The sequence below is a fragment of the Bombus vosnesenskii genome, unplaced genomic scaffold, assembly GCF_011952255.1.
Source record: "Bombus vosnesenskii isolate JDL3184/JDL3185 unplaced genomic scaffold, Bvos_JDL3184-5_v1.1 scf7180000013294, whole genome shotgun sequence".
Classification (NCBI taxonomy): domain Eukaryota; kingdom Metazoa; phylum Arthropoda; class Insecta; order Hymenoptera; family Apidae; genus Bombus; species Bombus vosnesenskii.
Genome location: NW_022882945.1, coordinates 693,829 through 711,015, shown reverse-complemented (window position 1 = coordinate 711,015; position 17,187 = coordinate 693,829). Strand labels below are relative to the sequence as shown.

Here is a 17,187-nt window from a genome sequence, read left to right as displayed (position 1 = left end):
ACTGTTTTACTTCTTCGCTCAGGCAAGTGGCATTAACCTAGAAAAGCTCCGTTTGGTTTGACGGTCTCGAAACACTGGTGCGCTGCCTTTCAACTAGACTCCCGTTTCAGAAGCACATTATTTCTGACATTAAGTCGACGTGTTGAACCCTTTTCTTCCAACGATTTTGCTCCATTTGTCAGTTGATTTCAAAGAATTGTCTTTTCTAATAATTTCAGACAAAGGCTTATTATTTTATTCCTTTATATGGTCTATTTTATATTCTCATCATATTACGTTACGGGATTATTTACAAGGTTAATGCTATACAATTTATGTAGAATTAAAGTAATGTTAAAAAACACCAACGAAAAAGTACACCAATAAAAGTCTTCAAATTAATTTGAATTTTAATTCAGAAATATGTTCGTGAAGCATTTCTTCTCTTCAATTAGGTATATTCTTCTAAACCTATAAATTTCCTATCGCATAAAAATCCTTGCAATGAGTTTCTAATTTCTATCAAATTCAATCTACGTAGTATTCTATATTCTACTCATCTTATCTTCTTCTATTCTAATTTTCATCACACAACAAAATCTATCCCACTATGTACACCAGTCCATACCATCGCTATCCTTGATGAGAAGATTGTTAATGACATAGCACAGGGGCAAGCCAATTACGTGCTATTCGCCATCGCTCGTCATTACACTACACATGTAATCTTATTGTGATAATACGCGTGCTTATCTTCAAGATTGTATCGGATTTATCAAAAGTAATCAATCAGACCCGCATTCCTTTGCCCAGTCATATTCTAATTTCTGCATAATACTGTACAGTACATAGACAATACAACAGAGATAAGCACGCCTATTCACCACAAGCGTTATATATGTAAACATGACAGAATGACAAATATGGTCAGCGATAGAGAGCGGTACTTCTCGTATCTCCATGCTGTCTTCTAATCACCTCCATTTAATACCTCTTCCTTCAATCGTCTCACCTGAGGCAACCCTATTAAACAGACTGCGGATGTTTATGCAAATTCATATTTTTATGAATATAAAATGAGAAAAGTGGAATCTAAATAACTTAACTACTAAATATTACAAGAAATACCGTGCTTTAAACATTTTATATATTCTTGCATGTTCAACTTCAGGCCAGTAAATGCATAAAAACCTGTAGTCTATTAATAAACTTCCATCCCAACAATATCCTCTTCCACCATTTTTTCCCTTCTCAAGGAACACCATCGTTCCATCGCCATGATCCAGGCCGTAGGTAGAATCCAGCTAGCTATATTATTGTTGTTAACAGAGTGCCCCTGGTTGTTTCAGTTACGGAAGCCAGTGTCGACACTCTCGATCCCGGGGGCGATGAAGAACAGCGGTGGCGTGGCCGGTGGGGGCGGCGTGGGGGGCGCCGGGGGTGGCGCCGGGGGTGCTGGTTGCGGTAGCGGTGGCGCTACCGGAACCGGCGAGGACGCCGGTATCGCCCTGGTCGGCGTCCACTCGGAGTACCCACGGTACGTGGACGACCGCGTGCTAGCCGGCGGTGGCCAGGTGAAAGGACCATCGGGCAGCATAGGACCGGGCTCAAAGCACAAACCGAACGTTGGCTACCGGCTCGGCAGAAGGAAGGCCCTGTTCGAGAAGCGGAAACGCATCAGCGACTACGCGCTCGTCATGGGCATGTTCGGCATTATCGTGATGGTCATCGAGAACGAACTGTCCAGCGCCGGAGTCTACACCAAGGTGAGTCGATGATCATTCTTCGTTTGCTTTGGTTATTGGGGCTCTTCCTGTTGGGTTTGGTGCAGGATGAAAGGTCGTTAACGTTTGGCCAGCTGTATCGCATTGTGGTAGATGATGTTTAATTATGTTGTAAGTTTTAACGATGATTAAATGGTTTACGGTTATCGAAATAGACAGATGATGCCTAATTTTCTTGTGAATTTTAACGAAGATTGAATGGTTTACGATTAACAAAGTTGATGGATGGTGCTTGATTTTCTTGCGACTTTTAATTATGTAATGCTGTTTGAATGGTGTGAAATTATCGATATTGATAAACGATGCCTGAGCTCCTTCCAAATTTCATCGAAGATTAAATGCACTACGGTTATCAAAACTGATAAACGACATCTGATTTTTTAGCGAATTTTAATAAGTATTAAGTAGTTCGTATGGAAATTGAGACTTGTGGGTGGAAATTGTTTCATAAAGACATAGTTTCATCAAGTATCGAATCATTAATCGACGAGTACGTGTTCCCTAGAAGTTATTTTGCAACCTAACTTCGTTTAAAAGAATGTAATCTCAATTAACCTTATGGAAGAAACGAATATTAGATGCAACGATATTCTTAATCGAACTATGATCATTTGCATAAGAGCCTGTACTTTATCAGCACCACGGAAACTTTAAAAGCGTTCAATTTTCTCGAATGCTTGCTATAATCCTACTATAAAAAACAGAGTCTGCTACGAACAGACCGTTTCCATTTCTATACTCCAGATTTTCGCGAGTGCAAGAAGACGAGCTCAGGTATGGGTTTTCTTGCCAACTTCTTAATCGATTCAGCCGGCCAACTTCGCGATCAGTTTCTCTCGTTAGCTGAGCGTTCAAAGCTGACGCGTTCCTTATGTAAATCCGCTCGGAACTTTTCAAAGTCACGCTCTCGTTATGGAATTAACGACTACGGCCATTTAGCGTATAATAAGACGCGCTTACGACTCAATGGCTATATTTTGACGCGACTACTATCTTCATTCTTTAATTTTCCGGTATACGACTCAAATGCGTAGTTCTTTGTTGCGAACATGCTTATTTCGTCGCGTCATACACTGTTCAATTGTTTGTTGTATCACATTGATATTCACATTTTGTATCTGCATATTTCACACTTATTTTTATTCGCTTCTTCTTATCTGCGTATTCTTTAATCCTTGATATTTTTCTTTATCCTACTATCGTACGAAGAACATATCAACGTATAAAGCACTGTATTGACATTGAAGCAATCTTATAACGTCACATTTTTGAAGTGACCTTCGTGCAATTTTTATATTTTGCTGCTATAATGCTTTAGCGTACGAAAAACATCTAGTGTAGGAAAAACATTTAGTAAATGACGAGAGATAAGCTGAGAAAGCTTTTATGTTTTCTCATTACACGATTGTTAAATGCGCGTGACGATGAATTTTAATCTTACCTCTGAGTAGCTTATGTCCCAAGGGATGTATTAAACGTGTCTACCAGTAACGTTTCTAGTTTCTAGAAATGCGATGATCACGTGTTTTCCTAGCGGAACGACATAAGTACCCGTTTCAAGTGCCAAATCGCTAACTCTGAAGATGTTACTCCATTAAAAACGTAAATTAAGAAACTTCTTTTTGTGCTAAGAATTAATTTCATTTTTTTTTTAAGTAGGAAATCTCCTCCAATTAAATTTCGTATTATAATTCTATAGAAAGAATAGCTGATTGAATATTCCTAGAAATGAAAGCGAGTGATTCGTTCATTTTATGTCACCGACATTGCTTTCCTTGGCAACGATGTAGCTTTTTCTTTTAATGGTCTCTTTTAAATGGTTCGATTCGAAGCTCGTCATTTTCCCGCTAATTCAAAGTTGCTCGCGTCTCGTTCAATTAACCTGCATTTTGCCCATCAACGGGCCCGGCGATTCGATAAACTGAATGTCTGCCACGTTGAAAGTGTTGCCAAAGCCGTTTAAGTCACCGTTCCCGCAATTAAATAACAATCTGATATGTTAATTAAATGTTACGAGTGAGCGTCGATAGACAGTTGCAGAGAATCCCAGAGAATATTCCATTTATTTTGCTTTATTTCTTATTCTACTTCACATTAACCGTAAAAATATTTCCTCGATTGTTTCTTGTATCGTATCTAAACGCATCGAACAATTTTCCTTAACAAATCAATTAATTACGTAGAAATATCCTATTAAAATCATAATTTCATAGATTGTTTATAAATTTTGCCATAAATTTTCTCAAGTAAAAATAAATCTCAACCTATAGAAACTTGCAATATCTTAGGATCTTACGATATAGCTCATTGAAATTGCAATTTCATTATTAGAAATCAATTTTTTATTATTAAAAAATCCGTATGATATATTTTCCCAACGACCAATAAAAAAATTCATACAACTATCGAAGACTCCTTTTCCCATCCCAAACATTACAATCTTCCAAATAATCCATTATTTCGTCTGTATATTCAAAAATGAGATATACCTGAAACGCAATAAATCAGCTGTTCACAGCAACTGAATAAATAGGATAGCGCGAGTCAATCCAATTTGGCATGAGTTATTGTGTTGTTTATTTTCCGAATTCTTTCGATCGCTCGAATCTTTCAGCCGGTTCAACGGAAACGTCAACGATGTCGCTGTTTTTCCAACCACCTACTCCATCCTCTCGCTAATCATCGGCCGTCGGATTGGTTAAATCTAGCGTGAGCAAAGGAACACGGTTGACGACTGAATTACGCTGTTAACCGTGGCAATCTCTCTGAACTGGCGCCAAGAAGCAACGAATAGATTAACAATATTGGTAATGGAGTGGGAAGCTTGACTACTAGTAGGAAGGAAATATTCTGCTCTGTGTGTATGTGTGTCTATGTGTGTCTCAGCTAGCTTGAGAAAGAAGGCCAGGAGGGTGCATTCGATTGCTCCCTTTCTTTCTGGCCTCGAATATGCTGGCGGGATTCTGGGCCAAACCATACATTTTAGGGGAGCTCTGGTCGACCGGAATCCCTTATATACGGTGTTCTATAAACTATGAAGCGGATTGCTGATAGAAGCTTCTGATATTATAGAAGAAACGTTTAGAGTATAGTAATTTTGAATTGGTCGCAGGAATTGGATAAAGAAAAATGAAAAATAATTCTTTGTTTTACACATAGTAGAAGAATCTGAGAAATTTTTAATTTCTATTACGAAATGATATTTCACATATATAAAAAATGATAAATTTGTACATTCAGAATTTATATTTCTGCCATATATAAATTTATAAATTTTGATCGTGCAACATTGTTTCCATGTATTGTTATAATTTTATTATTTTGCTGTATTCATAAAATCTCATAAATTTTCATGTCACGTTACGTTACGTTACGTTACGTTCGATTGAATGAGAATTTAGTAACCGACAGTGAAATAGTATTCAATAGTTTAGTGAACAAATATTATGTGAAAGGTGTATTAATAATTCAGATCGATCTACGCGATAAAATTGATTTCGAGTAAACGAAGTCGGTAAACCTAAGACGGCTACATTCGATGTAAAGAACGTAAGGTATGTCAGCATTTACTTTTAGTACACCGATAACACACCCCGTATATGCGTTTCGCCTTTCAAGAAACTCACAGAGATATTTACGCTTGTTCGCCCTCGATTATCAGATTCGTCTGGAAACGTGCGTAACGCTTGGAAGAGCTCGAAAATTTACAGTAGCACATACGTGCATCGACTTGCAAATACCGCGGATCACTGGAAATCCCTCGAAGAGGAAATTTCGAAAATCGAACATCCGGCACGAACATTGAGTGTCTCATTTTTTATGCATTGCTCTTCTAGATACGATGGATTCGTGTGACTATATATGCACATCATATTACTGCGTGTTTCATAAAATCTAAAAATTTAGAAAGACGTTAGATTAAAATTTCTTTTACTTTATAATAATTTCTATTAAAAAATGTATCGGAGTAAAGACAATTATTACAGATGTTTGTAGCATTAATTTCAAATAAATAATGAAATTAGCAGCAAGTTTTACTAATTCGATATTCATTTAAACTGTCATTGCTAAGATATAGTTTCTTAACGTGGAACAAAAATATGGAAGTGTCATTGTTGGCACGAGAAAGATAAGAAAAAGTGATGTAAGAAGATGTTTCACTTAGGAGAACCGCGAGTAAGATGAAACTGTAAAGAAATCCGTATTACCTTCAAACATTGAAATATCTACACTATCATCAAAAAAACCATCGTTACTAGAAGTTAACGCCATAAATACATTTGAATTTTAACCAATGAATTCCAGTTAGTAAATGGCAATTCACGAGAAGACAAATAAATCGCTATACATCATCCTTTTTTCGAGAAGATCCCATGGGTTTGGCGTCCCGGAAATTCGATCATGCGTCGTTGCTCGCCGATGTTCTGCTCTGGTTACGGCTTTTTCCTTATTCGAACGTTGGTATCGTGATTGGTTGATTGTCTTCTACAAGTTTCTCGCGGCTGAGCACTGTCACAAAGAATAAATGGCGAGCACGTGGCAGAACCCGGAAATGAATATCTAGCCCTTGAAAAGCAGACGAGGAATTGCATTACATATTTCTCTTGTACCGTGGTATTGCGTTGAAATCGCGTGGAAAATTTGATTTTCGCGAGTTGTGAAATTACTGAGAGAAAGATCTGATTTATTATCAAATGTATTACAGACAAAGATATTTAATAATACGGATAATGTTACTGGTAATTTCTAGTAATTGGCAATTAATGGCTAATGACTTTAAAAACGGATCAAATGGAGAGTTGCTCGTATCGTATAATAGTTTCCATGGAATCTGATATTGGTTCAAAGGTACAGATTTATATGATCAAATTCTGGAATTCGATACAAATGTTTCCTATACTATGAAGAGCTCGATAAACCGATACTTACTACGCTAATCGAAAATGTCGATATTCAAATGTTGCGATAATACCTCTTCTTCATCCAAGTGGAATTTATGGTTTCCCAAGGAATACATCGAGCCATTAAACGTACCAATCGCACTCGTACTCGATTCGTGTTAAAGAAGGTATTGGTTTCACGGGAAATTGCTTCCATTTCTAAGAATACTAGAAAATTTATCATTCTATAAGTTTTTAAATTTTAAGAATTTCAAAGATATTAGATAGATTTAATAATTGACATTTATAGAGTAGACGTATAAGTTACGTATTCGTCAGAAAATTTTACGTAGAGAACCTAAAGTTTCACTTGGAAACCCACTTCTTCCCATTATATCGACATTCTTTAAACTAGTAGATTCTGTCCCTTAATTCGTTTAAGACTGTCATAATTATGACAGGTGACTAACGTTATTACGAAGCAGTTGAGTCGTTCTAAAAGAAGTCTTACAAGATCGAATAGATTATTTTATTTTAGCCTCGTCTGTCTCCAACTAGAGGAATACCATACTGCATTAGACAACGCAATTCAGTAAAACTAGACAACATACAGTCGATAAAGACGAGGCTATGGGCCAATGAAATTTATTAAAGTTGGTCGTTAGTGGTTTCGTCTATATATTCTTCTATATTATTTTTTAAAAAATTAAGAAATATCCTGAAATATCTCTGAAAAAATTAATCAACATAAAAAAATTAATTGAAAGCTTGCAAAAACTTCCTAATTCTACGTAATTATACCTTCGTAAACTGAAACGCGTCAAATCAACACAAGTCCCATCTCTTTCACCTCGCTGTGCGCGCAACATTAACTCTTTTTGCATCAACTCCTTTGCATTTGTCGACTATCATTAACGAAAAAACATAAGGACAGTAAGAAAAAGAATAAGACAAATGCGAAGAACGCTCCGAAAGGGCGAAAGTAGTTAGCTAGTTGCTGCAGAATAATCCAACAAAAGTGAGTCTCTCGTGTGTTTCTCGCGAGCAGTTCACGTGTGACAAACATGGAACAAAATGCTCACTAATTAACAAAGTCAAATGGCTTACACGTTTCATGAAACCTGAAGATTAATGCTTCATACTGTTTAAACTCTCCTGAAATCCCTACGTTAGGACGAATTTACACTTTTACGGTTTGTACATCATGGATAAGTTATTCACACTGAAAGATGTAAAGATTGCTTTCATTTGCGTTTTATCCAAAGTGAGATCAGTAAACTGTGGTTGTTTATCTATTTATGAAAAATTTAAATACAGGCTCAGAAAATTATTTGAACACTTGTAGACATCTTTAATAGTATATTTAACACTTGTTATACGTTAACTTACGTATTGAGAAATTTTTAGTGCAAAATTGTACGCTACGCGTATAATACGAAAATATGTACAAAATATCTAAAATAGAGTATTTATTATGATATTTGGTACATGGAATCTATTTAAATTCCATTTCCTTAATTTTGTTGGTAAAAATATAAAGAATTAGTATAAAAATAAAAAATCTAATTAATATATCTATCTATTAATATAATCTAATTAAAATGGCTATTCGTGTCGTATATTATCTTATTCAGAAATCCAAAATAATAATTATTTTTAACATTTTTTGGAAAAAAGTCATCGAGAAAGAAAATAATTTTTATCCAAATGGAAGCCAGTTATCAATAAATCTCAAAGAAAATACTCAAAAACTGAAACGATTAGAAAGTATTAACTTTTAATTGATCTGATTATGAATAACGATTATGAATGATTAAAATCTTCGTGTCTACGAGTAATCGTCGACGACGAAAATTTAATTTTGGTTACCAGTGACCAATATAAATGATCAGAATTTTTTTCGTCGTCATTTATAATTGTTATTCGTAATCAAAATTTTCTAATTAAAGATATTAACTTTTATACCACAACTTTTACAATTCGTCTTATAAAGGCTACGATATCTGATATTTTTACAACACCAAGTGTTTAAACTCGCTTCTATTCTCGTCGCGGATACCAACTATTCCAATGAAAAGAATGAGCGAATCCGGAAGATTCGAATCCAATAAGTCACGTTGTAGAGTCGAGTATCGAATTATGTGAACGCCTGTGTAAACGTTTGCGATACGCAGTTGCGTCGAAATGTTTGGTTTTCCTATCACGAGCTGCTTAGAGACGGCGTCCTATTTCTTGACAAACCGACTAGGACGAAATGAAGCGGAGTCAATATTCGTCAACGATAAATCCTCGCCGGTTGTTTATACGGTCCGTCGAACAGCATAGTGCTTTATGTACCGGGTATTATGAATCCGCGAAGCGTAGGTGTGCATATCTAACGATGGAACGGAGTGCAACTCGCTGCTGGGAATATTATACCGATAGGAAATGCTATTAACGCAGTTTGTGCATATCGAAAACTATACAAGGATGTACGATTATATTGGAGTACATGGTACGTTAAAGTGGATCGAATATCGGTCGAGTCAATGGAATTTCCGAAATTATAGGGCTCTTCGATGTTCTTCCTTTAAAAAAGGATGTTTAACGCATAACACATTTACATTATTGTAAGTATCCGAGCACTTCGTTGATTTGTAGAAATTTTATTGTCCACATTGAATTTTTGTATAAAAGTATAATTTGTTTCTGTGGTATAGAAACCATAATCCGTGACATAGAAAGCATAATCCGTGGCATAGACTCCATGCCGTCTGCAGTTATACGATATTATAAAACAAGAGATTGAAACGAACATGTGTAAATGTTTCATTTGTCGTTCAACTCATGAACACTCAGGCAACAATTTTCAAATATTATGCTAAAAAGTTCCCAACAAACTTAAAATATAATATATTTAAACTAAAATATTCCAATATTCTCGAAATCATCGTGAAATTCCTTGCCCGCCATCTGTCTACGGTATGTCCGCGTAGTTGCAGGAAATTCAGTTCCAGAGCGGAAAGTTACCGTAACACATATTATTATATGAGATACCGGAGATAACCGCTGTAGATTGGTGGCAGCCACATGCAGCACGTATCATTGGCCAGTCGCCAATGACCAACGGGGTGGAGGTAAATTTAAGTATCTAGTTCATGTTCGTTGGCGTGCATCCCCCTTGAAATATCCCCTCTGGCGCCAAGACCGCACTCACTGGCTCGCTCCACGTTTTTCTATTAATTTCTATCGTGTCTTACCGATTTTTTTATAAGGGGCCGTTGCAACCTTTACGACAACAAAACAACAATTCACCCTCGCGTCATTTGTCCCTGCGATAAAACTCGCTCCGTTGCTTGTTTGTCCCGCACGTCCGATCGTAATCTTCCTCCCTATCTGTAACTTCATACGGTTCCATCCTTTTTCTTGGTGCTTTCTCGAAAATGGTGAAAACGAATCCGATAAAATCGTTGACATTTTTGGTGTGGTTTGTGTGTTCCAGAATTTTACCATTTACTTTGTCATCTGGTTTACCGAACGATGACGTAATTACAAAGAAAACTAGTTTTAAAACCTTTCATTACGTATTTAACAAATGTAGCTTTAATTAAACAATTTATTTCATAAATTAATGTTTGTATCAAAAAGAACTGAAGACACATTGCCCTAAGATTTATTCGTGTGAAACCATATGTTATTGGAATTTAATAAAATCTACTAAAATTATGTACATATATTATATATTTATAAAATGCAATAAAATATTTTATTTAATTTCGTAAAATTTTAATTTATATCTTAATAATGAGGCCTGTGAAATTCTTGCCGCAATACCGTATACAAGGTGGTCCAGTCAATTAAAGGACATACAAATCTTTATTCAGCGGATAGTGTCTGTAACAGTTTCAAAGACGTGTTCCGTTTCCTGTGTCGCGGCATGTTTCCATAAAATCCAATCAAAATCGCAAAGCGTGACCCGCGAAGTAACAGAATGCATTAGCTTTGATCCTGAATTCTGAGCCGATCCTGTTGAATCTCTCACTATGTTAAGCGCGCGAGCAAACAGCCATAATATGCTAATACTAAAACTTGACCAAGGAATTATTCACGCGGACCCCTGTAATCGTCTTCTGCACGAACAAGTGTGTTAATTTCAACGATTAGATCTGTTAGTTTTCCATAACTCGTACGACACGGCTCTTTGTGATTTACGAAATCGATGTTAGTGTTCTAAAGTTACAGGCAATATGGTATGTTCCACCATATATGGACATGGGAACTAAGCGTACGTCGCTATGCATATACCATGTGAATGCAGCGTCATGGACGTAGGTGTGCCGCATCCTGGCTGGGTCATTATAAACACTAATTGTGTACCTTACTGCTTATACATAGTATACGTATATACGTAGTGGATGAAAAGGATTATGATGGAAATAGGTTCGTATCCCAGTTTTGCATCTTTGGATTTCTATTAACAATTATTCAACATTAAGATCTATTTTTAAATGAAAAAGAATGTTTCTCGTTTATTGATATCTATGTCTTCTTCGTGATATCTTTATCACACTCTATGAATATAAGGGATCTCGGAAAAATTGTCGCATCTTATACTTCCGCTCGTTAAATAAGCTCTAAAAAGCTGAATAAAGTGTGAAGCTGATAAAGAAGACGAATCCATCAAACCCAAAGTTTTCAGGTCAGTTATTTTTATGGCTGATGCTCACCATTAGATCCGTGAAATTTTTTATGCCGATCTTTTATTGTTCTACCATCCTCCAATCTGCAAATTCGTCCTTTTCGCTTAATATCGTATTAAACTTAATATTTTAATATTTTTGCATATTATGTGCAATCTAAACATTTCTGCACTTTTAAATTTCTCATAAAATATTTATCGAAAATCGTTGGATTTCCAAGTGTATGTAATTTTAACATTGCAATATCTTCTGAAGGAAATTCATTTAAAAGCTTTACAAAGTTCATGTTTTTAATTGAGAGTTTACTCTTCGTTTTCTTACGGCTGATAATTAAACATTTCAACTATTCAATGTACAAAGAATTTTCGCTAGATAAAATCGCAAAAAGTCGATGATAAGTCGACACGGTGCACCGGGTTTGTTCTCTAATCCCTATCAGAAAGCCAGGGTAAAAGCACTCGAATTTTTTTCCGACACCATTTGTATCTCGCCACTGCCACCAACACCACGAAATATAGTGATCCTAATCCTCGCATAACATGCAAACCCTGTAGAGCAGATTGTCGCCGAGAAAAGGACTCGTGGCATTCTGAGAGCCTGTATCGGTCGTGGAAACCGAGATATCTGACGCAAGAACGGAATAAGAAGGTTGCTGGTTTCCTTCGTTACGAATCGTATCCAATACCAATAGAAAGATAGTTTTGTTTAAATATAATTGTCAGTACTCTAAATTTTAAAACTATTTCCCTGTAAAAAAAATAAACAATTCGACTTATCATATTTTCTGCACTATGCTTTTTAAAGAAAAGAAAATTTAGACACGTTGCATACTGAAACAGAGAACATTTTCACCACTCGACAAGAGAAGACAACAATTCAAAAAAAATATTTTCTACATTAATGTATCTTTTGCTCAAAAAAAAAAAAGAAACTTCTGTACGAGGAATATAACAAACTTTATTTCGCGAATATTTCAGTCTTGTGACTCGAAGATCTCCAGAAATCAGTAACGAAGAGTTTGCAAACAGAACCGTCATTAGTACATTCTGTGTTTTACGAAGTATTTAAGAGGTACGCGAGGGAAGAAAATGTGAAACTGTCACAAAGTTGTAAAACAGACCCCTCTTTTCCAGGTATTGTAAAACTGAGCTTACTATTTCAACTGAATCGTTGGTAATCTATTACAGTGATCGATATAACTGTAAATCACTAATTAAAAAAGACAAGCTTTTTTAAGATTAATTTTCGGCATTCTGTATCTAAGAAAGTAATTTCGTTGTTTGATGAAATAATCTCGGATCGCAATTTAAAAATTTTGATTGGATATTGAGTTAATTTAAACATTAATTCTTCCATCAACGACAATACCGAACAACTAATCATCAAGTTTCGAGTTGAATCTAAGCGACCGAATTTCATTTTCCTTGTGTGTGATTCGTTTCACGCGATAGGATAGTTTTAACGAAATCAGAATTATCTAAATTGAAAGAAATTTTATTCGTTGGATTTGTAATATTCATAAAAGTTTAGGATCCCTGGCGCTTTTTAAAGAACGAAAGAAGGGGCTGAAAGTCGTATCAACTACTCGGCTCGTCTATTTCTTATCCTCACGATCGCTCTTCCAGACGAGAGAAAACAAAACTTCAGAATTACAACCGGTCGTTTTTGCTCGTGTGAAACGACTTGCTCGAGGTTCGCCGAACTGCACGAAGATCGTTAACGTTTATTAATGAGGGTAATGAATAAACATAGGAACGAGGGTGTTCCCGAATTTCACGACGCAAAAACGACCGCGTAACGCTTACGAAGGGAGTAGAAAATTTCGATGGAACGAGGTTCTCAGTTCATTCCGCGCGATAACAAGAAACTTCGATGGAACTTGATATTCCGACAAGAAGATTAATTTGCTTTTAATCCTTCTAACTAGTGGTCCCTTTTGTTCGCTCTGTCTGTTTGCACCTCGTTGGAAGACAACTCAGAAAGCATGAACAAAGAAGTATTTATTGGGTTTGAAGCTGTGTAACTTGCTTAAACTTCTAATCATCCCACGAACGATTGCGAAATACCTTAAAATGTTATCTTCTTTGTAGTGTCAAATATAAAATATAAACTATTCTCGTCAAAAGTGCTGGCTTTACTTAAAAACAAATTTATTTCAATTGATTATTATGTTATAAAGATTAGTTCAAGTGAAACACATTCCAGATTTGGCGGAACTTTTCCCTACCAAAACCGTTTTTAAATTAGATTTCTCCTGAATCTGTTTACGTAAGAACGTGAAATGTAAAATGCATTTTAATATTTTTATCAAAAATGCTCGTTTCATTCGAAAACAATTTATATGATTGTCGATGTGTTGCTTTCATAAATTGGTTAAATTTATATGCCTCTTATGTTCGATGAAATTCGAACTAAATATGCGTGTAAAACACTGTAAAAGATCTAAGTTATGTTTAATCTATAAGGGAAACGGAAAAGGGCAGGAGAACAAAAAAAGCTGGTTGTTTGAGTTCAAATCCCCTTCTGTCAAATGTGTTATCACCCCTTGGCTCGAAGCACGATTTCGAAGCGAGCTTTGCGAAACGGTTCGACGCTTTTGTGTTCGTTTGCGATTACTTGGAGTTCTGTTTTGCAATTCAAAACGCGGCAGTCTGGAAGGGTTTGCAGGGCTATCGACAATTTACGATTTTGGACGTGGAGTCTGCCCCGTTTGGTATGGCACGAGGAGGAGGAAAAATAGCGGCACAAGGACTAGATAGGCTCCCGTGGTGAAAGTATATTGTCATTTGAGGAATTCAGAAAGCACCGAGCTTCGTTTCGCTTCCCATACAGTTCTGAGTCAAACCACTCGTAATTTAAAATACGATTTCCATCGATCATTTCGCGAATAGTATTTTCCTAGTAAGAATCGGTAGTGATTTATAAACAAGAATGTAAGAATTTTATGTAATATAATCGATATTCTTTTACATAGTCTTTCGATATAAATTTTGAAAATATAAAATAATTTCCCTATCCCTAACCTAAATCCTATTTGCTAATGTTATATTTGTTAATTATTAAAAAATCGTGTTAAACTCTTAATTTCTAAAACTGAACTTTTTTTTAGACAAAACTTCTAAATCGGTGGAATAAAATTCTATCTTAAATTAGTAAAGCTAAGTCTTTCTGAACTTAATCCTTTTTAACGTAAAAAGTTTCCCAAGTCAAATTCTACGAAGCAAAAATGGTTCAGAATCTATCCTTCGACGTGTCACCCTATCACGATACTAAGTTTTCATGAGTTTCCACAAATCGCGGTACAACCTTCTCACAAATCGCCTATGTCTTCCTTTCGGGTAAACTGTGAAGCGTTAAAGCGATCTTCGAGGGAATCGGCCGGAAGCGCTTCCTTATCGCGCTCGCGGGTTTGACATGTTTTCCGGAGTGCCACTCATTTTAGAGGATTAAGTCTAGCAGCTGATAAAACTTTCTACGGTAATAAATTTCAGCTGAAACTCTAGGTTGGCTGCAGCATCAACGATACAGCTCATGCTACGATATTCGCTCGAAATGCACCGTCATTAGACCACTGGTTGATTTAACCATCTGTAATCTTTCCTCGTTTGCTGAGAAGAATAATCGTCCTACTTGTTCCATAACGTTGATTACGAGAATTCATTTTGAAATTAAACGAGTTCGTACAATTTTTGCACGTTATTTCACTGCTTGCTGGTCTTTAATGAATGAATGAGACATTAAAAAATTTTGTGAATTTCTACTAAAAACAAAAGAAATTCCCCAGCACACATAGGTCTTTGTACATTTTGTATAATAAAATTTCTAAAGGAATTGGTATTTAAAAACCATCAAAGGATTATACCATCGCAGCTCGCTGTTATAAAAATTGCAAGTGGACAAGAAATTAACCAAATGGAATTCAATTTCATTTGTTTCTCAATTTTTTTTGCGTAGCATTCCTTATTTCCTAGCAAACGAAATTCCTATCTGGAAATTCTTCGTACGTTTCGCCTAGTAATCTCGCAGCCTACGTTCACTCTTTCTACGACGTCAAAGAAAGCAAACGAGCAACTGGGCTTCGCTCTTTTTTCCTTTTGCGTGTTTTTGTTTTGCATATATATCCTTTGAAGTATACTCTTTTTCTTCCACCCTTTGATGTTTCCGGAATTGTTCCATATATCGTAACTTTGAACAAATATCGAACCATTGCATTCCTTCCATAATGAATTAATTCTTCTGCTTTAACACAAAAACACGCAATAAATAATTTATATACATACTCCTCCCTGTCACAGAAAATCACCCTGGAACGTTTTGCTTAAACCCTTTGAATTTTGAATTACTTCATGATCGTTTATTTACCGCAATTTGTATTCTACATACTTGAGAATTATTCAAAAATGTATACGGTGGTATTGACAGATCGATCGAAATTATCATTAATCATCATTCGTATTATATCGTAAAATTTGTATACAAAACCTCTTATCTTTGCCAAAGAGAATTGACATGTTAGAGAAATTGAACTAGGTAGGGGAAGATAAAATATGATATGTCGCATTTGATTCGAATCGATGTCCCGTGGGAAATTATTTAAATATAACGAAGCCTCTCGCATTGGATGTACCCTCCCACGTCTTATCACGCCACAATATCATCCCCGTCACGAGGTATTTCCTTACAACAAACAACTAGCGAGCCGTTTCATTTGTCTTTCAGGATGTATACACATGTTTCCGATAATTAATTTCATGGCTGCTGCATACGAGCCTCAATTACATCTCTATCGCAGACCCTGTGAATATTTGCTGGATCAAAGAGAAGCTACTCTAACGCTGTTTCGAATTCCTGCTCGTTATTTCGTGTATTCAGGTTGTGTAATAACATTGCTACATGGGGCGAACACGATAAGTCACATTTTCTATCTCGTATAGGGAAACAGTTCCAAGATTTAGAAGTTGTCTTTATTGTATTCAATTTTACAACTAAATGTACATTTATCATGTACATTGTACATGTAAATGTACATTGTTTATCATTGGACTGCAGATTCTTATGCGTTCATGAAAAGTTTGAAGATGCAGAAATACGCAGAATGCACATAATGTGAAAAATATATAGTAATCTCTATACCATAACAATTTGCTGAAACAAATTTTAATTATACCTGTGAAAATATGAATTTGCATAAATATCCGCAATATATCAAATATCATGATATTATCTCTTTAATAGATTAATATTATAGGACAAAATACTATTAAAATATTATCGTATCCCTATAAAACGACGTCATAGGATACAACTGATATGTGGTCGATATTAAACAATAGCAGCGTGTCCATTTCATGTTATTTCGCGAATCGCGTAGCGAGTATAAATCATCGATCGACAAAATCTCGAAATTCAGCGGCCTCTGCCCTTCCTGGCGAGGTATTACGTTTCCGGTGTAAAACTATTCGCAGCGTTTCCCTCCCGATCATATTTCATCCCATTCGTTTGCCACGACTCGAAAAGAGACTGCGAACGTGTAACCCTTCGCAGGCTTATTTTCCCCTAGCTATCATCCATACCAACGTTCTTGCATCGTGCGAGTTGCGAGAAATAATCTCGTCGAAATGTCAAAAATCGGTGACGCGCGAGCCATTTTCTACCGCATTTTCCGAAATGGTCACTCGATATCGTGAATCACGATGTAATAATTATTGTGGAAGTTTGATACGGTGAAATGTACAGCCAGAAAGGTGCTCGTAAATGGTGGATTTTATCACGGTCGATTGCTCGCTTGGCGGGTGTACTGCAACATTCGAGATCGTCGTTTCTTGAAAAAAATTCAAGAGCAATGGAATATTAAAATGGTACTGA

At 36.0% G+C, this 17,187-nt stretch overlaps 1 protein-coding gene across 7 annotated transcripts in view; it reads left to right on the top strand.

The window, feature by feature from the left end:
• Positions 1 to 17,187, top strand: part of LOC117233040 (small conductance calcium-activated potassium channel protein) — a 235,997-nt gene that overhangs the window by 169,930 nt on the left and 48,880 nt on the right. For all 7 annotated transcript variants that reach the window (XM_033492925.1, XM_033492924.1, XM_033492923.1 and 4 more), the window contains one exon: positions 1,329 to 1,745. In XM_033492925.1, the coding sequence (XP_033348816.1) occupies positions 1,368 to 1,745 (378 nt within the window). In that variant the 5' untranslated portion in view covers positions 1,329 to 1,367. The remainder of the gene's footprint in view (positions 1 to 1,328; positions 1,746 to 17,187) is intronic.